Raw genomic sequence first — 24,670 nt, 5'->3', positions numbered from 1 at the left:
TTGAACTGTTTACTGAACTAGAATCTTCTCAATTATTTATTCTAAAATTTTCTTCTCATTATAATGTTAGTTTATTTACGTGATTATTGTTCTCTTGTGTTGCTCAGTTGGTAATAATAGTAGATTTAAAATACCTCTATTTGCTAAATAATTAGGTAAAATTATGTTAAGCTTTTTTACCATGTTTTGTTACACGAGTTAACTTTGAAAAGAAATTTGAATATAGGGTGACAGAGCTCTTCCCTCAAATTTTGTTTCAACTCATGGGGAAGGATTAGGGCCAATATTCTATGTCATTGACGAGTTAGATAATTGTTTATCGCTGGAGGTGATCAAAAAGAATGATCAGTTGCTGATAACTGAGAACTCATTTGAACTGATTAGAACTTTCTATCTTATCGATAGACCGGCAACTGTTCAATTTAGGTATGTTGGTTTTGGAATTTTTTTTATTTCATTGTTCGATAAGGACAACCAACCCATCCAAGTTCACCTTGATCCTGACTGCTATGTTCCTGAGCTAATGGACTCAGAGACACTTGATAATGTGTCAAGAGTCTTCCACATAAAGTATAACAGGATGGTTCATCAGCGGATGTGATTGTTCTATCTGGGTCTGAACCATCGGATGAACAGTTTTCATCGGATGGTGATGAAGACAACGATCAAGATGGGCCACTGGTGGGGGATAATCCACATGATCCGATAGATTTGTCTAGTGGCAGTTTATCATTGGAAGTTGATACACAGATTAATGCGTCAAATGATTTGGCTGATCCTAGGTAATGCTACATGTAACTATTTTCCTTTCTTTTGTATTTTAATATCATTTGATAGCTTTCTATTTTTTACTGTCGTGACTAATGTTCATATTATCTTGAATTAGATATGCTCCAGAGGTTTTTTATGAAAAGAAGATCACAGCTTCGGATGTCGGACAATCTAGATTGGTAACTTGATCATAAAGAGTGTTTTCTTTTTTTTTTTTTTTTTGCAAATTTATTGGATGTTCTTCCTAAATCTGTTATTCATTGTGTATGAAAATATTATGCTTATGTTAACTATGAATTATTCGTTTCAGTATTTGGCTTCAAAATTTGCTGTGCATCTTAAACCATCTGGAGATGGGTCGATTTGGACGATCACTGGTCCAGATTCCAATGTTGAGAAGAATGTATTCTTTTTTCACTTACTGAATAGTGGAGGAAGAGATACAGAATGAAAATTTGTATTCGGGTGGAGTTAATGTTGTAGAACATACAATTTAAAGGAGGGTGATACCATCACTTTTCGAGCTGAGTTTCAAAGTGATGGTATCACCCTCCTTTAAATTGTATGTTCTACAACATTCACTCCACCAGACCCCAAATTTCCATTCTGTACCTCTTCCTCTACCATTCAGTAAGTGAAAAAAGAACACATTCTTCTCAACATTGGAATCTGGACCAGTGATCGTCCAAATCGACCTATCTCCAGATGGTTTAAGATGCACAGCAAATTTTGAAGCCAAATACTGAAACGAATAATTCATAGTTAACGTAAACATAATATTTTCATACACAATGAATAATAGATTTAGGAAGAACATCCAATAAGTTTGCAGAAAAAAAAAACACTCTTTATGATCAAGTTACCAATCTAGATTGTCCGACATCCGAAGCTGTGATCTTCTTTTCATAAGAAACCTCTAGAGCATATCTAATTCAAGATAATATGAACATTAGTCACGACAGTAAAAAATAGAAAGCTATCAAATGATATTAAAATACAAAAGAAAGGAGAATAGTTACATGTAGCATTACCTAGGATCAGCTAAATCATTTGACGCGTTAATCTGTTCATCAACTTCCAATGATAAACTGCTGCCACTAGACAAATCTATCGGATCATGTGGATTATCCCCCACCAGTGGCCCATCTTGATCGTTGTCTTCATCATCATCCGATGAAAACTGTTAATCCGATGGTTCAGACCCAGATAGAACAATCACATCCGATGGTTCTTCTTCCATCCTGGTATACTTTATGTGGAAGACTCTTGACACATTATCAAGTGTCTCTGGGTCCATTAGCTCAAGAACATAGCAGTCAGGATCAAGGTGAACTTGGATGGGTTGGTTGTCCTTATCGAACAATGAAATAAAAAAAATTCCAAAACCAACATACCTAAATTGAATAGTTGCCGGTCTATCGATAAGATAGAAAGTTCTAATCAGTTCAAATGAGTTCTCAGTTATCAGCAACTGATCATTCTTTCTGATCACCTCCAGCGATAAACAATTATCTAACTCGTCAATGACATAGAATATTGGCCCTAATTCTTCCCCATGAGTTGAAACAAAATTTGAGGGAAGAGCTCTGTCACCCTATATTCAAATTTCTTTTCAAAGTTAACTCGTGTAACAAAACATGGTAAAAAAGCTTAACATAATTTTACCTAATTATTTAGCAAATAGAGGTATTTTAAATCTACTATTATTACCAACTGAGCAACACAAGAGAACAATAATCACGTAAATGAACTAACATTATAATGAGAAGAAAACTTTAGAATAAATAATTGAAAAGATTCTAGTTCAGTAAACAGCTTAATGAATTTAAAAAAAATATCCATAGAAAAGCGACAAAGGGGCAAAGCAATCAGTCTCACACATGCAGAAAATAATAGAAAATAACAAATTAAAGAACATCAAGCCAAATCAGTAATCTAATTAATTCAGATTGATACTACTGTACAAAACTGCACATTGGCCATTATATTTCGTTACCTGACTGAAATCATGAAATCTGAAAACCAGTTCTTTTCCGCTAGGCCAATATACCTGGGTTGCTAAAAACCTCCTATTAGCATATAAAGGCACGATTAAAATTTAAGACTGAGACTTTTAACCAAGAAAACAACTGACTAAGTATACCAGAAAAAAGAAAAAAAAGTAACAAATTAAAAGAACATTAGAGAAAAATACCCAAGAGACCACACTTGAAAACTACTACACAACATATTTTACAGATTACTACAACTCCTGAAATCTGAACTACATATAGATGAGAACCCAATAAAATTAAATAACTACATGAAAAGCATCAAAGAAAGAATTTAAAAAAAAAAATATACCTGCCATAACATCGATATTTAATTGACGTTAACATTTTATAAAATTAATCTGAACTACATATAGATGACAAGCCAATAAAATTAAATAACTACATGAAAAGCATGAAAGAAAGAATTTAAAAAATATATATACATGGCATAACATCGATATTTAATTGACGTTAACATTTTATAAAATTAATGTGAAATATATTGAGTTAAAAAGTAGATGAGACTTCAATCAAATTGAAAATGCAGCAAACAAAACATCTTCTATAATCCTCAGCACCATACCTATTTGGATCTTCTCTATTAGCATCCATCAGAATTCAGCCTTATGAGATAGAGACACTTCGTATAAAGATCCAAGAACGGAGAAAAGAACTTGTTTATTTCTGCCAAAAAGAGTATTATGATAAAGTAAATGCTAATATAAGATTTGAACAAATTGAATAAAAATAAGTGATAAAATTGAATCCAGAAACATAAAGAACAAACAGCAACCATTGATAAAGAAAACAAGGAACAGATCAACAAAAATATCGTTATTTATTCTAGTAAACTAAATTTCTACTAATCCTAATTATAATGTTGAGAAGTGTCAAAAAGCTAACCACGACTATTAATAATAATTTAAGCAAACAATCATGGATTATGAGTTTGTTAATTAGAATATGGATTACAAATGATACGAAAAAAGAAAAAATAAAAAAATTATATCAATATTCAACTATAAAAGACCAAAATTGATATTCAAGGATCATAGATATGACAAAACTGAATTCAAAAAATCATTTTTATATTTGAAAATAATGGATAAAATAATCTATACAATAATTATATTTTTTTAACTGAGAAAGAGCTTACAAAACCTAAAAGAATAAACCCATATCTGAGAATATGAAATTGGGATTAATAGTTGGGGTAGTTTCCAAAATAACTAATTCTTGTACAGAACAAAAAAAAAATCCAATCTAAAATGAAAATGATGCCAACGGAAAGATTGAACAAAAATAATTTGATAAGAATCAGATGTTGCACTGAACGAAGTATCAGACAAGTCATGTGTTGAAAATCAACTGTTTCTTTCTTTTCCTTTAAATTTTCATATAAACATTCACTGAATAATACATGCATGTCCCAAAAAAAAAATCAAGTTTACAGGCAAAGAAACCTAGCAAAACTGAGAAGAAAACGAAAAGAAAAAATACAAAACTGAAAACTTAGTTACCAGTACAACCATTAGGGCAAAAGATGAAATTGATGCTTGGTTTTCAGTTTATAAAGGATTTACCTTAACAGCACCCCAGTTGTTACTTGGCTGAAGTTTAGTGCCTCGATCTGTCAAAACATGAAGATAATGAATTATGCGCCGATTCACCAAGCAACACTGGTGTGTCGCACCGACTGGAAGCACTGTGAGCCACCGCAGATGAGGACAGGTTGGTAACTTGTAGCCGGATATGAGGTTTTGAACATGCAAAAGTCCGGTGGTAGAGTTTGCGGGTTGAGGGAGGTGAAAGCAAAGAAATAAAGACGAAGGAGGTGCAGTAAGTATGTTGTTGTCGCGTTTGCTTCCCTTTTTTTTTTTTTTCGTTGAGGGATAGGTGGAAAGACTGGGTTGTGGCCTTTGGATTTTTACTCTTTGCTGCTGATAACACTGTTGTTCTTCTTATACCTGAGAAAAAATTAAAAGAACACAAAAATAAAAGATATTTAATTTTTTTCTAAAAAAGAAAGAGATTATAGTGGATCATTATGAAGAAATAATTACTAATGATCATAAAAACTTTTAGTATTCGAATTCTTAAGAAGCACTTATTTTTTTTAGTATTTATCACAAGTAAAAAGAATGGTTAAATGTTGAAAAAAAAGAAAATCAGGAATTAATTTCTTTATTTATTTCTGAGTTTTTTATATTAATAAATTTGATGTATCCTAAAGTTTAAGTAATGTTCAGATTTTTTTCAATTCTTTTTTCTAATGTTAATTCGCATAAAAAATGACGAAAAATCACAAAACATATAAAAAAAATCCGGACAAAACAAAATTATTAATAAAGATTTGACATGACACAAAAATGATTAAGATACAAATTATGAAAAGTAGATAAAGAAATAATTACGGATATATATATTTTTTTAAAAATGATTTGCTACTTGTTAAATATGATAGACGTTAAAACTAAAAGCTGAATATTCTTAACAAATTTGGCACTAAAAGTGTTTTAATTCGACTTAATTAATGATAATGATCTCCAGTTCAAGTAATAAAAAATGACCTTTTTTATTCTCAACTTCTAATCTTTTTTAATTAGAAATTTTTTTTTATATAATAATGTAGTAGAATAACAATAAGACATTTTTATAAAATTTCAATTAACTCAGAAAATTACAACCAACCAATATTTATCATAATTATAGTATGAAAAACTAATATGCACTTTTTAATGATTCAAATGGAATTTATAGATCAGAATAAAAAATATTTTACTTAAAAATTATGACTAAAATCACCAACAATCAGTTTTTTCTTCACTTTTGAACATATATTCTTCTATTGATGTAAAACTTTACTAAAAAAGTTAATCATGCCTCAACCTTGAACTAATAGCAAACTGCTCTGTAAGAATATACGATATATGTGTAAAAAAAAAATTATTATTGTTACTAATTTTGGTATTAAAATTCTTTTTAATAATACTTAATTAATAATCTTGATTTCAACTAATAGAAAACTGAACTTTTCTATTCTCAACCTCTCTTTTTTAATTAGATATTGCTTTGATATAATCTTGAATGGAATAAGATTAACAGTTTTTTATCAAATTTTAATAACCTCAAAGATAATTAGAACCAACTAATATTGACCATAATTTTAGGTTGAAAAAATCAACACTTACTTCTTAATGATTCAAATAAAATATGTAGACCACAATCAAAAGCCAGTGTAAATGAAAACACCCCTTTAAGTAACAAATTTATCAAGATTGACCCAAATAAAAGTAGAATAAAAGCTACCATTTCAATTTTCCGTGGGAGTTCTAAATATCAATTTTCCGTGATGCATTTTCTACAAACTCTTTACCACAGGCCTCTATTTCTACTTCTGGTTGGGTTTCTATTCCTACGGAATTAGAACCTGAAATAATAAAACAGTTAAATTCTGACATGTATTTAATTTGCAAAAGAAGGGACAGCTAACCATTCTTTCTACCAAACGTGTTCTTACACGTGTCACATCTACAGTTTATGGAACATCCAACACCAGCCTTTGAAAAACAAAACATACTACCATTAGAATATAAAATTATAACTAAAACGGAAGCATTCATGATACCTAGTAAGGATGGATGAATACCTGAAAGCATTTACAGTATTTCTTTTGGCAGAATGATTTCTTACAGTTACATCCTCTCTTGTGGTGTGATAGTGCTGGAATTTTGTTTGGGTCATTCTGAAAGTGAAAAAAAGATAATTTTCTTTTCAACTCCATTCTCAATTGATCTCTTATACATCTTCATCTACTAACAGATTACAGTATAAAAATTAGTAAATTAGCATTTATTTGAAACAAAATCAAGCAAATCATAGAAAACACCCAAAAAATCCAAATAGATTACTGAATTAAAATGGAAATTGGTATGCAAAAGTTGAATAGGAGAGAATGAAATTGGGAATGAATTCATCTACAATCAAATCAAACTATATAAAGGAACAAACAGTAAGATACACATCAATTCTTGTCAATCACAAAACAACAAATAGAACAGATTAGGTAGAAAACCCATTCCCTCATCATGATTCACATAGCCCATATGTAATCACCAAACCACTTTATCTAAACTTGATAGATTTGTTGAATATACAGAAAATAAAAAAATACAAATAGATTAATGAAATTTGAATATTGTATTCAATGGGTGTACTCTCAATATAATTATGAGAGTGCTTCATAAAATTTGAAATCAAACATAAAACGAAAGAACATGATCCTGAATACAGAAAACAATATAAAAACTAAATGAATTTCTTGGATATATAGAAAGTAAAAGATTAAAAATGGATTCATCAGTTGATATATAGGATTTAAGGGTTCTACTTTGGTTATAATTAAATGAAGCACACAAATGCATCACAATTAGTCCTACTTGTATCAAAGAGGCTGACCTTTTTGAATTGAAATTGGATATGGAATTGCAAGCAAAACAAAATATGAGTCCATATCCATCTCCATTCAACACCATAGACACAAATAATGAGAGGGGCTAAACCTTAACAAACAAAAAAACAGCAAGAACAACTGAAACTTTCAAGAAATCAACAGATAAGAACCACATGAAACCATACCTGGTACAGTGCACCTCCATGTGATTTTCCTATAGGGAAGGCAGTCATCAAATACTCCAAAAAAATCATTGTACTTATGCCATTCAGAGTTGGTAAATATCTTAGGTAGGCATACATTAGAAACAGCAAATGGATTGAAAAAAAAAAAAGGAAAAGAAAAAACCAATATTTGAAAACATTAATTAGGGATGCACACTGGAGTTCATATTTGCTTCCTTCAAAGCACACAAGTCACAATAATGCAATTAAAAGGAAGCACAACTACAAAATACACTTTAGTCTAATACACACACAGCTTAGAAAACAACCACGAATAACCTACAACAAAACAACAACCCACCCTACTTACCTGGATAGGGAATGTTCAACTGGCCTTTCCAATTTCTGACTTTGATAATATGAGCTGCAATGAACCACCAATGAAATTAGATTAGTTTCCTTGGCATTAAATTGAAGATAACAAAAATGAAGAGGTTGCAACCACTGAAAATAATATAGAAACACTATTGTGGAGATCAGAGTTGAATCCCTAGGATTTGGAAAACACGGTGAGTGAAAAAATTGTCCAAAAAGCTTTGCGTAAAATAATAATCTAATTGATTTTAATACAGTTATGAACTTTCCCATATCAGGGGAAAAAAAACTTTCAAAACCACACAAAACAACACACAAATATAATTTAAGTAAAAATATGCAAGAAAAAATATCACATAACTTCATCAAACAGCTCCTTCTTCCAAGCTAACAGCTCCGTGACAATTGAAAAAGACAGGATAAAAGATAAAAAAAGTATTTTAAATAGCTTCCAAATAAAACTCAAGTGGTGTACACTTAGGTACAAAATAAGACACAAAGGTAATTTTGACTCTCAAGACAAAAAAAGGGCACAAAGAACACATTAAAACTGCTAACAAATAAGATAAGGAAATATCAACACTTACACTCCACACATGTGTAGTAGTAAACTCAATTTATGTTTCTAGTCAACATCATATAAAACTTTAGTTAAAGCCAAGTTCAAAAAGTATCCGAAACAGAATCAGAAAAGAACACCCAAACAGGGGCAAAAACAAATCCTGTCAATTGAAAGGAAACTTGAGTATCAAAGTAAAGAAATATTAAAGAATCTGAAACAAGTCATAACCACTACATACCTACACCACATGATGGAAGGGGACACAGAAAAGACAGGACGGCCGGAAAAATTCCCACCTAACTTGTTGTTTCCCAAGATAAGAGAGACGCAGAGTGACATGAACCCTAGGCTGATTTCCTCTTGAGAACTACAACCAATCTTTAAATGAATCTGACAAATCAGAACAAAAAAAATTTGTTCCCATGATCCTTTTCCATGAACCCTAATCGCACAGGCAGTTATATCAAAGAGAGAGATCAAGAATTAGGTGATAGGCATAATATTGAATAAAAAGATGGAAGAAGACACAGTTTGAATTCGAGGGATAGAGAGCCATTACCAATCGACAAAGAAGATGCTTGAAAAGATGATGATTGGACCTTTGTAGCTGCAACCGCCGTTGCCGAGGAAGTGGGATGCGATTCCTCAGTTGCCTTGAAGCAAGCCGCCGGGATAACGCTCTTCGTGAGCATGTGAAGCCTGCAACAGAGATCTCAGTCTCTCAGCATCACCAGCATCTATCGGCTTAGCTAGGTGGGTTAGGATTTCTGGATGGAGGTTGACAAAAACGACGTTGAAGTTACGGCGTTCAGGACCGAGAAATATGCATTACGAAAATGAGAATTTGGGAGACAGGGAGAGCGATAAACAGAGCATGAATGGCCAGGGATTATCCGGAGCAGCAGGAGTGAGTTGGCTATCTATGAAAAAAAAGAAGGGGAAGGTTGCATTTAGGGTTTCAAAAGAAAAACAGAGAGGACAGCAAGGGTTGAAGCGAAAGAGAGATAACAGAGGGAAAAGATCAGGGAAGCTTCTCCTTGTTCAAATTCGACTTATGCTTCTCCTTCTGCTCCGCCGGCACCACCGGAGACTTGTTCCTTTTCCGATCGGACTCTATCTTCGCCCGAATTCCAGAGAGAGTGAGAAGGGATATGTGACTGAGAAAGATCCGAATGAGAATCGGCTTGACGAACTAAACAGATAGTGAGCAAGAGATAATGTCTTCCCAATGGAACACCCCTGTTTTCCAATCAGATTCATCCTAACTCCATTCTGCGGTCCACATCTATTGATCTAATCCATCCAGTATCAGAAAAAATTTTAACATTTTTTTATGAAAAATATCTATCTCTACACCATTAAAGTGTTAAGATACATAACTATGCTAATTAAATCAATAAACTAATAGAAGCAACTAAGCATTTGATTATTGATGATAAAATCGAAAAAAAAAAAGGATGGAAAATATGTTTTTACTTACTTTTTAGTGCACTTGAAAAATTTTTAATAATAAAAGTAAAATTTATTTAAAAATTCATTATAATATTTTTTTTAGAAATTTAAATTTATATTTATAATTTTTTTTAAATGTATATTTTCACATGATAAATAAATAAAAAATACTTTTAACTAATTTTACTTAACAACATTTTTTTATATGAGATATCTAAATCTAAATATAAAATTATAACACAATTAAAAAAAAATACATTTTTTAAATGATTTTGGGTTCATTATTTAAATTATTCTATACATTTTAATAACTTATAAAAAAACAAATATATATATATACCAAAAAAAGAGTAGGTCTATATATAATAACCATGCTTTATTCAAAAACACATAGAAACATACTCACAGATACAAATTTAAGCATAAGAAAAAGAACAATAAGTTTCATAAAGATCACACACAAATATATATAGATATATTTCTTTTTTAAAACTCACATAAATAATTTATATAAGAATAATAGTTATTAAGATTGTTTTAATTTTGATTCTATTAACAGAAAAAAAAAAAGAAAGGATTTCTTTGTATCCAAAAGGGAAATAGGAATAAGCACAAATTACAACACAATTGAAAAGAAATACAATCATTAATTTTGGGTTCATTATTTTTATTCTTGCACACATTTAAATAACTTATAAGGAGAAAAAAAATATATCATATATATATAAAGATATATATATATATATACCAAACAAAGCAGATGTCTATACATAATAATCATGGTTTATTCAATAACACAGAGAAACATAACAACACATAGAAATTTAAATATATCAAATAGAATAATAAGTTTCATAAACATGACAACTCCGAAAATGTCTTGATATTACATACCAAAATAGATATATTGACAATAGATTTTACCAATTTTCCAACTACTTAACACAAATAAACAAAGTTATGACAATTCTTCAAAGAGGTGGAATTATATTTTATATATATATATATATAATATTCTAATGTAACAAATGATTAGCCACTACACTCATCCATCCTTTCAACAGCCTCGGCAGTATTTTCACATTGTCCAAAAGCACTCCGAAGCTCTTCCCTAATAGTGAGAGGTTGATGACTCCCAAATAAATTCGAACCTTGTGAGGATGAGATTCTTGCATGAAAATCATGGTTAACATTCTACAAATAACACAACAAAATATAAGAACATCGAATGAAGAAACTACCAAAAAATAAATAAATAAATAAATAAATAATTAAACAAATAAAATAAAACAAGATGAGAAACAAACCACGAAGGATGAAACTTTGAAGAGTAATAAAACAAAAACTAAACAAATAAAGTAAAAGAATTTAAGCAATACATATATAGGAATGTATCTATCATTGTTCACATAGTTTAAAAAGAGATAAAAAATCAAACTGAATTAGATCAACAAATACCCAACAATTCCAGTTGAGAACAGAAATGGGTGAAGCCTGACCCACTGTAGCACTTGAGCTCGATGAACACTGAATGCTTGCATTGGAGTGAAACTGAACTGGATTCTTAAATTCGAAAGGAAAATGAGGAACAAAGGGATCCAGATGAAATTTCTAAATTGAACAACAAAGTAATAATATCAGAAACCATTAACACATGACACATGAAAAACACAGAACAATATACCAAAATCAGGTTGACCTGATTAGAAAAAAAACTCACTAACTCAACATCAGATTCAGTTAACAATCTTATCACCTGCTGATCATTATCATTGCTAGAGTCCTCCAAAAACTTCACAATTTCAAGATCATCACATACTGCACGAACAATGTGAAGAGATGTGTTCAATTCATATCCAACAGGTCTAGGATCCACTATGAACAGAATTTTCTTGTTCATCAACTGAGAAATTATCCCATTCGGAAGAGTGTATTCATCGGTTGACTAAGAAAAAAAAAGGAAAAAGAGAAGGGACATTAGCAAAATTCACATACCTGAACCATAAATACTAAACCGAAAAGAAGCACAACTAAATTAAATTAAAACCAAAATGATTACTTGGGAGTTTTTCTTTTCATCTATCAAAAAGTCTGAACAACTCTTTTTGACTATTTGCATCACCTCATCATCCTCAAGTATGAAAATATTGCTGCCATTTGAGTGGGAAACAATAATTTTGATCCGATACCTAAATAATGTAAAAAAAATAAAAAATATATACATTGGGAAACATGTGCAGAAGATTCAATAAAGCAAAAAGAAAACTGGTACCAACAATTTCCAGAGAAAGAATAGATACCTTCTTATGGCATCAACACACTCAACTCTACACAGATAACAATAAAATACATTCCCAACATGAGAAACATGTGCATTACACAGACAACAGTAGTACCACCACTTCTGATGTTTCAAAACATCAATAATCTCACCGATCAGAATACAAATATGATCCTGTAGAAAAACAATAATTGGTATATTATGATACATTTCTTATCATACCACACATGTTGAAACACAGTTCAGATGGTTGGAAAAAAAAATACTAACATTTCTTGATGCAGAAGAATACATCTTAGCACAAAGAATGTCAGCAAGAATCTCTTTAATGCTATGCAGCTCTATTCGAACACCAGATATGACTTGGTTCTCATAACATCTAAGCTGTCCATACCGAGAAAAGTCTTCAAATATTGGGCTAAAGGCCGAATCAGAACTAACATCCTTAAAATTTGGAAAGAAAACATTAATCATTAAACGCAACCAATTTTATAAAGTATGAGGCAAAACCATGTTGGCATGTAAAGGAAACCAATTTAAACAACAGCCAAATAATTAGAAAATGGGGATCGACAAACTATACATAAAAAAGATTCCTCCAATTCATCCATATCCATATCTAACATAAAGAAAGAGCAATAACCTTGATGCACTAACCTTGATGCACTGATCAGCCTGAAGTTTGTTGAAAAATCGTGCATCACTAATGACATTGATGACTTTAAAGGTACCACAATAACCATGAGCACTAATCCTCTTTGCTTGAACTTTGAAAATAATTTCTTTGCCAAGCAGTTTATGAAAAAACTGTGGACAGTATCGGTGCTCAATTTTCTGTCATAGATATTGAAAAGTGATCACTAATTATTGGACAAAAATAAAGTATAAGAGATACTTATCCATAGAGTATACAGCAATAGATTATAAGTGAATAAACCATACATCGATTTCATCTTCTAACAACAAAAAAACATCAAAACACGTTCTCTCTAATAGCTTAGTGGCTAGGCTGTCTAACAAGACAAACATTCCACAAGAAGTACCGTCTTCAACAAGTATCTTAATCCTGTAACTATAATAAAGAAGGTAAATATCAGATTCACCTATTTTTCAGTCCTAGAAGAGGCTGATACATGAAGGCAACTTATATCATTGAATCAGAACACATGAAAGTAAATTTGTAAATCATAACCTAGATTTACCTTATCATAAAATGCTGAATCTCTCTGCTGCACAGCTGACAATAGAACACATTGTCATCACCTACAATAGGATGACCGCAAACACAAGAAAAAAACCACCACTCCGGATCTTCAACAATCTCCTTAATTTTTTCAACCACAAAGTATTGTCCATCCTATTAGAAAAATAAAATTATGAATTGAATCAGCAAAGGATGTCTACAATTTTTAGAAATCAATTAACATGAGTATGTCTTACATACGACTAAAACATGTTAAAAAACTAATAGTGCGCACCTCATTGTTGGCCTTAAGATTATCAATAGTGCGTAAATAGCTTCCAATCAAAAGATTCATCATCCATTACACATACCAAATCCCCAACCTCATTACTACAGAGTCTACTGAAATGGTGGCTCCCAATACCATATCTATTTAAAACGCATAAAAAAATTAATATTAGGATTAAAGAATTTCAAGAACAAAGTTATAGAGAGTTACAAAGAGAAAGAGAAAAACAGAAAGAGATAGAGAGAGAGTGAGTGATAGAGAGGGAGGCACAAATTTCAAGTTTAGAGAGGCAAAACTTAAAGAGAACTGAATAAAACTAACTGATTCAGAAAATTCACAGTTTCCTGCATATCAGGGTTGATCAAAACTCGGGAAATATTGATCACATTTTGGAGACTGACTTTATCTACAAATCACAAAAGACAATAAGAAGAAATTAATTCTTAAATAAAGTATTCATTGGTATAAAAAAAATATTTAAACAAATCAAAACTGAAACATGTGCAACATGGACAACTCTTCACCTCCATTGACTTTGATCTTGAAAGATTGCAGAATTACAACAGGTGGTCTTTGGTACCTTTTCAAAGTATTCATCTCTAAAAGAGCAGGAGAATCACCAACAAAATTGCAGGAGATTTTCTTCCTGGGTAATCATTATAAGAAAGGATGGACAAGAATAGACTAATTCAAGAGCAGTAAAAAAAAAGAAGAAAAACAAACACAAGGTTATTTAAAAAAAAAAGGATGAGAAACAGAAACACAATGCATACCCATCAGCAAAAACTTCAATGGTCAGAACTTTCAATATCTTTCCATTACACTCAACATCCCTTCTCTTTTTCAATCCACAAAGCACCCCAATAAAATCTGTTTACTCAAATTATAGAAGACAAAATTAAACCCTCAGATAGAATACCATGAGACATTTGCTTGATTTTCTATTAATTTCAATTTAACACACCTTTATAATGGTTTATATTTAAAAAATTGAAATTTACCTATTAAGTACTCATAATCAATGCACTTCTGAAGAATCTGGTCCATAGAAGTTACACTTAAACCAGGGTTGGGTATGACTGTACTTGAAGCAGCAACAACAAAGTACTACACTTGAAAAGGATGCAAAAACGATGTCTTGTAACCCTGACCAATCCAAGATTGGGTATCACTTTGAAGTCGGAAATAATGAATACTTCTCCTTCTTTTAACCGATCAATAAAAGTTGAAATCAAATCATCCTCAATAGTTGCTTGGATTTTGTGGTGCTTAAAAAAAAACAAGGAAAAAAAAACACCTTAGCCTTTATAATATTATACCATGAGACATTACATGCTAAAAATTATCACATATAGAATTTTAAAAAACAGATTTTAGTTAACTAAAAAATCAGTCTTGATAGAACATAGGCAGGCATACACACACAGAGACACACAAACACACATATTCACCTGCTTATCCATCAAGACCATGTGTAAGAGTTTCTGCACATTTTGATTAACAATGGTAGCATCTTCCCAAATGGTCAAGATCTTAGCCTCAATAGTCCAACTTTCCTTCCATGGAGAGATTTTTCTAATAGCATCAATAGCAAGACTCATTTTATAAAAATAGCAGAGATGAAAGAATGTAGATAATAAAAACAGAAAGCAAAAGCTTGGCAAGAAAAAAGTGTGTTGGATCTGAGTCTTATCTCAATGAAAGGGAATGCAAAAGAAGAGAACCAAGTAAGGAACAAATGATAGCTTCTGAGAGATCAGCACAATACTCCATCACCTCATCACTACTTATAGTAGAGAAACGGGCAACCCTGTAATGCAAAGCTTGTAGAACACGTTTATGTTGAAGTCCTTGCATAGATTGATTGATTGATTGACATATGACTTTCAATGTTCCCATACCTAATTAAATAACATATACTCATACCTCTATATATAGCTATGTAATATCAACCTATCTATGAATCTACATACATCTACCTATCTATCTATTATCTATAAACCAACCATACCTATTGATTCATGATATCTTTGACTATGTAGATATACTGTTCCCCACCAATATGAGTAGTGAGATAGAACATATGAGGAAGATTCACCCAAATAAAAATAAAATAAAAGCTACAAAATTTTATCAATGATACCCAAGAGTTCAGCTGAAACTCCAAGAGAGCTGAAAAAGAAAGTACAAATTACACACAAAAAAAAAAGATAAATGTCAAACCAACCCAGACTAATTGAAAATAAACAAATCACTTGTTTTGTGGTCAATAATTTCGTTTTAAACCTGAAACAGAAATGAACATAGATAACAATATCCCTTTTTCAAATGGTTATATTTTAAATATAGTAGAGTTCCCAACAACAACACCGCTTGGAGATATTTCAATTGAAGAAATGTTGACATCCTAGTTTGATTCTTATGAGCATAGATTTCAAGCACATCATTTTCCTGGGACCAAACACGCAAAAAACCCTACAAATGAAAACAAGTATACTGAACCAACACCCCCTATATAAACAGTATACTCCCTTGCATGCTTCCCACTTGAATCCGTTCTCTCAATCACTACCTCAAAGCACTCACAAAGAAAACAATTGACCCAAAATAGCTGGTAAGAAGAATAAAAAAAACTCATCACAATTGAACATAGTTTCTACACAAATAGCTCAGACGAAAAATTATGTAACTTAGCTTTCTTCCAAATCTTCAAACGCACTCTCGATTTTCAGTGGAACCCGGTTGCAACAGATCCAGAACCAGCTCCATTCTGGATTGATTTCTCATACATCTTCGTCTACTAAGAGATTAGAGTATAAAAATTAGTAAATTAGAATGATATTTTTAACAAAAGGAAACAAATCAAAGAAAACACGATGATGATAGGAATACTGTTCCGACGGGATCTTTGAGACCAAAAATGTCGACGAAAGTAGGTAACATTGATGCACAGTTTTCCGACAGAGAGAGAGATCGGATAATCCAAGAAACGATCCATAAACACGAACCGTATGAGGATAAAGAAAACTGGTTGAGGATGGTGAGAGACGAATCGGGGTCACACCAACCATAGAGAAGAAAGATGCAGGAACGGGAGAGTGCCAATAGCCAGCAGCAAAGAGAAACGTAGGGCCGAGGACTCAGTAACGAAGGAGAAACTTATGAGGAAGATGACTGTTGATGTTCCATTCCATTAGATGGACCATTTTTTTTATGTTTTAAATTCTTTTATAAATTTCAGATATTAGCTTCAAGTGTAAAACAAAAAATAAAATACTATAAAAATATTAAAATTAACATAGCTGTAGAACAAAATAAATTACTGGTCTTTAAAAATAAAATAAACAATATATGAAAGAAAAGTTGAAAATTTATGTACTAAATTATGAAAAAAAGAGATATTAGAATCTTAATAAAAAATCAATTTTAAATATATATAAGGTGTATAATATGAAAATTTAAATAAATTTTCTTTTGTCCTAAACAAAATTATAGTATTAATTAAATGTAAATACAATGCTAAAAGTTTTTATGTTATATAAAACAATATTTAAAATATATATTATTTTGTGTTATAGTTTTAGTGATTGATGAGACGGCTGATGCAAAAACACCCTACCATGACGACCACGCCACTGACACCGCTACCATATGATAATGATATGACGTTCACCTCACTAAACAAACTAACTAAAATTGTATATATATGTATGTTAATTAGATTTATATATTATCATAAAAAAATTTTAAAATTTATTATTCTGTTTTCAAAATATATTATGAATCTTCTATTAAAATAAGATTATATTTTTTTTTTCATTCAAATACCATTGAAAAATAAATTTACACACCAATTTAATAAACATTATATACGATATTTTAGATGAACATGAAAAGAGTACACCAATAAATTTAAAGTTTAATTATTTTTTTAATAAATTGACAGGAAAAAAAATACAAATAATTCTTTAAATATAAATGTATTTTAATTTTAAATTCTTTTATAAAGTTTATACATTAGGTTGAAGTCTAAAACAAAAATAAAATACTATTAAAATATTAAAATTAACATATATGTACAACAAAATAAATGACTGAACTTTAAAAATAAAATAAATAATATACGAAAGAAAAGTAAAAAATCTACGTACTAAATTATGAAAAAAGATATATTAGAGTCTTAATAAAAAATCGATCAATATTAAATATATATTAGGTGTATAATATGAAAATATAAATAAATTTTGTTTTTCCTAAAACAAAATTATAGTATTAATTAAATGTAACTATAATGATAGAAATTTTTATGTTATATAAAAGAATATTTAAAATACATATTATTTTGTATCATAGCTTTAGTGATTGACGAAACGGTTGATATAAAAACACCCTACCATTACGGCATGTTGAGAATAATTTAAAAAAAAAATAGACTTGTAACTACAATATATTTTGTCTTTTGACTGCATGGTCAAAAAAAAATTCTTTCATGAACACCAGAGTTCTTGTACAAAATCAGTTCGGTATTTGGAGTTAACCAGCTTTCATATTTATATTTCAATTTGAAATGTTATAAATTTTTAAATGAAGACAAAATATATATTTGTTAATAACAATTAAATTTAACTTTAGCTTAAATACATTAAAAAATGTAAATGTAAAGCAATTTATTAACCAGCATCTATATCTTTTTGGGCGATTATAATTTATTCTTATATTTATAAACAGAGTAATAATTAATTAATTATTGAGCCAATTCATTTGAAATAGCTCAAATAAACGAAGATTTTCTTTTCTTGTAATTAAAAAGTACTTTCATTAAATACATAACTATCACAATTATATCCATATTAGAATTCAACAGACACTAAATACCAGAAATCAAACAACAATTTAAAGTAGTATGTCAACACATTAAACTAAAAAGCATGCAGATCCTCCACGGCCTCATGATCACTTCCACATTGGCTGAAAGCATCCTCAACTTCAGGTATAGAATCAACCAGAACATGAATCTGAACAAAATTTAAATTCACTTAGCTATTGATATTTTTAAACACTAATAATTGAACAAATTATAAAAAATATAAAACAAACCTTATGGTCATTCATCTCAGCAGCAGCCTCAAAAACATTAATAACAGAGGCATCATCCTAGATTTGTTGAACAATATACACAGAACGATTCATCTCATAACCCACAGGCCTAGCATCAACCATGAACACAATTTTTTTGTGCAAAAGACTTGAAATGAGTTTCAATGGAACAACTTTGCAATAAGATCCCTAAAAACCAAAAAATAAAGAAAAAAAAACACAAAATACTTAACAAATACGTCAAAAATAATTTATGTTTTCTCTAGGAATTGCAAAAGAAACAAAGTTACTATATGTATATCCATATACTAATTAAAACCACAATTGGATGACAACCTGACTCAACTCTGGGTGATTATCCAAAAAGCTCGAGCATCTTGTCTTTATTATTTGGACGACTTCACGGTCTTTAAGAATAAAAATATTGTTCCCATTTGAATGAGACACTACAACCTTCAAGCAGAACCTTCTAAATCATGAGAAAACAACGAAAATTTCAGTTAACATTGAAATAATAAATAGTTACAAAAACAGAATAAAATGAAAGAACAAAACACCTTCGGACAGCATCAATGCATTGAAGCTGACATAGATCACATGATAAAATATTTTTATTAGTTGACACAAGAGAACCACATAAACAAGTTGAGAACCACCACTTATGATTCTTCAACACAGATGATATAGTTCCCAGAATAAAAACAAAACCACCCTGCAACAAAGAAAAAAGGATTACAGCATTTAAAATTTCAAATAATTTACAAAACTATTATTTACTAATTTTTCAAGTTATGATATAACAAGACTAACAAAAAATGATTTAAGAGATTTTATTACAAATGAGGGAAAAAAATACGTTCTCAGAATCAGAATAACAGCGGTTCGGTGAAATAAGATCAGTGATAATACCTTCAATAGTTTCTGATTGAATAGCATTATCACAAACTACTTGAGTCTTGTAATCTTCGCCAGTTGCATACTGCAAGTAGCTATCATAGATTGGTGGAAAAATGGGACCATGAAGCATTGCCTGGGATAAGTTGGTTAAAATAAGCATCGAATCCATTGGTTCAAAAAAAAAAAAACAATTGCATCAACATGTTGTAAGATAAGGTGAGGAATCATACATTGATATAATCATCAACTGCAACTGGTTCTTGATTATGACTAAAGGCATTCACAATTTTAAAGCAACTGGAGTAATCTGGATCAACTGTAGAATCAATTTCAACCTTGAAACCTTTCTCCTCTCCAACAACATGATCAAACATTTGTGGAGAATATGAACGACAAACCTTAGGAGTTTAATATAAAGGAATCAATAAACTTGAACACAAAATTTAAATAATAAAGATTAAATGAGGTTCAGTATGAAAGAGTTCATACTGCAAGCACACTAGGATCAACTGGAAATTCATCTTCTATGCTAAGAAATGCTTCAGAACAGGTTCTTCCAAATAGTTTTGTTGCCGCATTATCAAGCAAAAGAAACAAAACAGTACAGCTAGCATCCTGAATCTTTACCCGAATCCCATATCTAACACAATTAACAACCAAGAATCATAAGTAAAACCAAAAAATCTGCTTAACAACACATAGAGTGGCGCATAACAAAGAAGTAAGAAAAAATCCATAAGATTATTAATTAATCTATTCCAAAATAAGGTTACATATGAACTCACTTGACCATAACATTCTCAACACATGAACCACAAGCATCACAAAGGTAGAGATCCTCATGCTCAACAACAGCTTGACCACACACACATGTATAGTACCACCAATCTGGTTCATCCATGACTTCCTTAATTGTCCCAATAACAAAGTAATGAGAATCCTGTAAAATTTTAAAAACAATGATATACTATACAATAATGATTAACAAAACAGCTTACAAAACCCAAGACTATTGTTTAAGAAATTCAAGATTAAGTATTAAATAAAGAGTTTGCCAATTTAAAGTAGTACCCCATTATCTGAATGAAGATCTTGAATATTACTGATCTCTTTGGAATTGAAATAATCACCATCAACTTTAGAAACTAAGTATCCAAGGTCATTGGTCACAAGGCTTGAGAATCCATAACTGGCTACACTAAATCTACACATAAGATACAATAACTAATCTTCATAACACAAAACAAATACATGAACACCAACAAAATAACCATGGCAGCTTCTAGGTTTTCAATATTTTGATCACAACTAACCTGCTTAGGAACTCAACGGCCTCAGGAATGTCAGGATTAATGAATAACCTAGAGACATCTATCACATTCTGTAGGATTACCCCACCTGCATGCAAGAATCCTATTTTATTAGCCCCAAACCATATCCATATTAGAAGGTAAGAAAACAGACAGCTAAATATTAGAGTAAAAATAAGCTGAATATGCGTGAAACTAACCTTTAATGGCTTTGATTTTAAAAGACTCGAGGACAACTAGGGGAGATCTTCCATATTTTTGTAACTTATCATATTCTAACAAATCACAAGCATTTCCAAACACATTGCATTGTACCCTTTTGCTGAACAGATAAGTTTCAAAAGATCAAAAGGATCTAACTATATATTTATTCTTATAAACATAAAAACTGGAAGAAAAAAAACAGAATTAATAGAAGATAACTACTGATATAGGAGACAGTGAGAGAGATATTACCCATCAGCAAAGACTTCTAGCACCACTGCTTTCACCAACTTCCCATATGATGCCACATCTCTTTCTTTTCGAACACCAGTAATAATCCCAACAAAGTCTAATAATAAGATTGAAACATATACAAATTTGAATCAGAAACCACACATTTTAAAACACAATACCATGATAGTAAAAGGGAAGAGCAAGAAACTTGTACAAACCAATCAGGAAATTGTGGTCCTTTGTCATTTGATCAATTTCATCTAATGATGCAAAACACAGACCCGAATGAGGTATCCTTGGAGATACCACAGAAACAACAGATGTGTTGTATTGGAACAAAAGTCTGAACCGATGTTTTGTCACCCTGTTCAAACCAGTGTTGGGTACAACTGTAAAATTGGTCATCAAGTACACAATTCCTTCATTTAGAGACAAGGAAAATTTTGATATTAGCTGATCTCTAATGGTGGCCTGGATCTTGTGTAACTGCAGTTGAAAAAAAATGCTTCATATTTGAATTTATTAACTTATTTAGGTATTCAAACAGCATAACAACACTTGATTAAAAAAATAAAACAACAAAAACATATCAGTTTCCAACCTTCCCTTCTGGATATTATAAAAAAATAAAATAAAAACTGCAACAACCTAAAGAAATGCTAACATAAAATAAAACTCACCTTCTTATCCATTAAGACCATATGCAACAGATTTTGAGAAGAATCGAAAGCAGGATTCTTGTGGTACCACAACTTGACAACTTTAACATGCACTTTCCATGATTTTCTCCACGGAGTGATTTTGTCCACCAGATCAACACGGTCATTCATTCCCAAAATATGAAAGATAAGAACACCAAAAGTAGAAAATATAAACAAAAGAACTCAGAACTAAGATGAGGAGATAAACAAAGGAGTTGGGGTTATAAACTCCCAAATTTAACAAACACTCAAGATTACAATGTAAGCTTCACATATAGGACAGAGATAGCCTAATAGGAATATATAGATTGATATGGTCACACACATCATTTAGGAAGATATCACAAGTTACCAAATACTCATGGGAAAAGAGCAAAAACAATATGGGAAGAGGGCTGTTGCAAATTACCAAATACCTACCACATATACATGATTTGACAATTCACAGTAAAGCAAAAAGAGAATTTCATCAGTCAACTATACCAAACACTACAGTTAGCTTCAGTCCAACAGTAAAAAGGAAATTATATAATTTATAATGAGCAACCCCCCCCCCCCCAAGAAGTAAATTATTTCACAGAAACACCAACAGCACAAACATAGGAGAGAACCATTGATTTAGAAAAACAATTAACAATCAGCATGATTAAACCAGAAACCAAACAACTAAAAATTAAATGATAGATCCAGAAAACAGCAACAATTAACACAATAAAGAAATTCAAACTGGAGAAGGAATCGAGAAACAGATTGAACAGGGGCGAATGGAACCATAGCCCACATATACCTCTTGAACCGCGGTGACAACATCTGCTATCCAAAACCGAGAAGTCGACATGGAGACTGAGGCATCCTCGACAGAGAGAGACAGAACAACCCTGGGGAGAAAGGAACAGAAACAACGAAGAGAAGAACACCCTCATGGTGGAACTGAATCGAATCGCAGAGATAGCCATAGCTTGTCTGCATGTGACCAGAACCGAGGAGGGAAGCCGAAATCTCAGTCGAGGATGGCGATGCAGCGATCATCCGACGGATGGAGATTTGGTTAGGGATAGAGCAAACCGCGTGAGGCAGAAACGTCTTTTAGGATCCCTAATAACCCCAAATTGATGAACTTGATGAAAAGAAATTAGAATGACCTCACCTTAATTAACTTTAGCGTTTAATTGAGATGATTATACTAATAAAAACAAATAAATGCAACCAAGTGTTTTTTTGAGTCGTAGAAAAATAAAATAAAATCAATAATTTTATATATTTCAGTTTTTTATTTTATGAAAAATCAATGTATTAAAAAAATACTTTAAATTGAATTTTGAAAAAAATAAAATTCTGGTTCATCTATTAAAATAGATACATTTTAAGTAAAAAAAATAAAACAAAATAAATTGAAATTTGGATAAATTCATAAGAATAATATATAAAGTAGTTATAATATATTTTATTTGGAAAAAACAATATCAAATTTAAAAAAGTAAATAATTAAGTTTTTTTAATAAAATTTCATATTTTAATAAAGATATAGGGCCCGTTTACAAAACTTTAGAAGTAACTTTTTTTTTAACTTTTAACTTATGTAAAGTAGTAATATTAATGTCTGATAAAATTTTAAAGACCAAATTGCAACTTTTTAAGAAGCAATTTAAAAGCTTATAAACAAAATTAAAAAATAATCACTTCTCACATAATACATTTAATTTCCATCAGATTTATATAAAATAAGCACTTTTAGAGTTAAAAATCCGAACACAAAATAACCTATTTATAAGTTACTTTTAATAGAATCATTTATCATTTAAGTTATTTTATCAAAAAAAAAAGAAGTTCGTTACCCAAACTGGGCCATATTCAATTAACTTTTTAATAGTCGCTAAAATAACTGTATTTAAAAACTGACTTTTTCTTGATCAAAAAAAAAAACTGACCTTTTTTTTTTTTAAAAAAAATCAAAATAAAATATGAACCATCAATTCTATTCATTAAACAGGAGGGTATATCTTAAATGAGAACAACAATTATGTACTTATAAAATATGCCATATTTGTATAGAGCATTCGATTATATTATAGAGAGATCAAAGGTTAATATAAAAGAAGAATATTGATAAACTGTAATAGATACATAATATCTTAATGCATAATTAAGTAGTTTAAATAAGAATACTATAACAATATCTAAAATCATATAAAATTATTTTGAACCAAAACAAAATATTTAAAATATTAGACATTAAATTAGAATTTTTACTAAATATTAAAACCAAAATAATAAAAAAATAGAGAGCAGAAGCCACCAACAATAATTGATACATACATTTTTAAAAAGTTACCTAAATATATTTCTTAGAAATAACAAAATAAAATAAAATTGTATAGACCGAGTGTAATTACGATTAAAATAATTTTTTTGTTTATAACATTAAAATGAAACTTACATTGGTATCATATAACCTTTCTTGCTATAAGAACATAAATAATTAATTTTGATTAATAAGATGGAAATATTTTATTTTTATTAATAAATTAACAATATCATTCTTTCCATTTTTTACAAAAAATAATATCAGAAGAATATTGATAAACTGTAACAGATGCATAATATCTTAGTACATAATTAAGTAGTTTAAATAAGAATACTATAACAATATCTAAAATCGTATAA

At 30.4% G+C, this 24,670-nt stretch overlaps 3 protein-coding genes across 3 annotated transcripts; all 3 read right to left on the bottom strand.

Moving 5' to 3' along the window:
* Positions 1-1,706: 1,706 nt before the first annotated feature.
* Positions 1,707-3,490, bottom strand: LOC112782380 (uncharacterized). Its single transcript, XM_025824737.3, has 3 exons — positions 3,388-3,490; positions 2,768-2,840; positions 1,707-2,365 (listed from the first exon to the last, which is right to left on the bottom strand). Exons 1-3 carry the CDS (start codon positions 3,414-3,416, stop codon positions 1,955-1,957), a joined length of 513 nt encoding a protein of 170 aa, XP_025680522.1. The 5' UTR covers positions 3,417-3,490; the 3' UTR covers positions 1,707-1,954.
* Positions 3,223-9,050, bottom strand: LOC112786524 (uncharacterized). The gene is made up of 8 exons (XM_025829894.3): positions 8,958-9,050; positions 8,597-8,654; positions 7,792-7,845; positions 7,443-7,471; positions 6,454-6,549; positions 6,298-6,364; positions 4,388-4,771; positions 3,223-3,488 (listed from the first exon to the last, which is right to left on the bottom strand). The coding sequence occupies exons 1-7, from the start codon at positions 9,048-9,050 to the stop codon at positions 4,422-4,424; spliced, it is 747 nt and encodes a 248-aa protein (XP_025685679.1). The 3' UTR covers positions 3,223-3,488; positions 4,388-4,421.
* Positions 9,051-18,379: 9,329 nt separating this feature from the next.
* Positions 18,380-23,088, bottom strand: LOC112786922 (replication protein A 70 kDa DNA-binding subunit C). Its single transcript, XM_025830299.3, has 14 exons — positions 21,986-23,088; positions 21,524-21,791; positions 21,324-21,420; positions 21,068-21,189; positions 20,871-20,955; positions 20,629-20,761; positions 20,343-20,497; positions 20,047-20,197; positions 19,788-19,955; positions 19,570-19,690; positions 19,218-19,372; positions 18,997-19,129; positions 18,661-18,849; positions 18,380-18,578 (listed from the first exon to the last, which is right to left on the bottom strand). Exons 1-11 carry the CDS (start codon positions 22,133-22,135, stop codon positions 19,320-19,322), a joined length of 1,503 nt encoding a protein of 500 aa, XP_025686084.1. The 5' UTR covers positions 22,136-23,088; the 3' UTR covers positions 18,380-18,578; positions 18,661-18,849; positions 18,997-19,129; positions 19,218-19,319.
* Positions 23,089-24,670: the final 1,582 nt, after the last annotated feature.

This window comes from Arachis hypogaea, chromosome 20 (genome assembly GCF_003086295.3).
Source record: "Arachis hypogaea cultivar Tifrunner chromosome 20, arahy.Tifrunner.gnm2.J5K5, whole genome shotgun sequence".
NCBI classification, from domain to species: Eukaryota; Viridiplantae; Streptophyta; class Magnoliopsida; order Fabales; family Fabaceae; genus Arachis; species Arachis hypogaea.
This window is presented reverse-complemented; position numbering and strand designations above follow the sequence as displayed.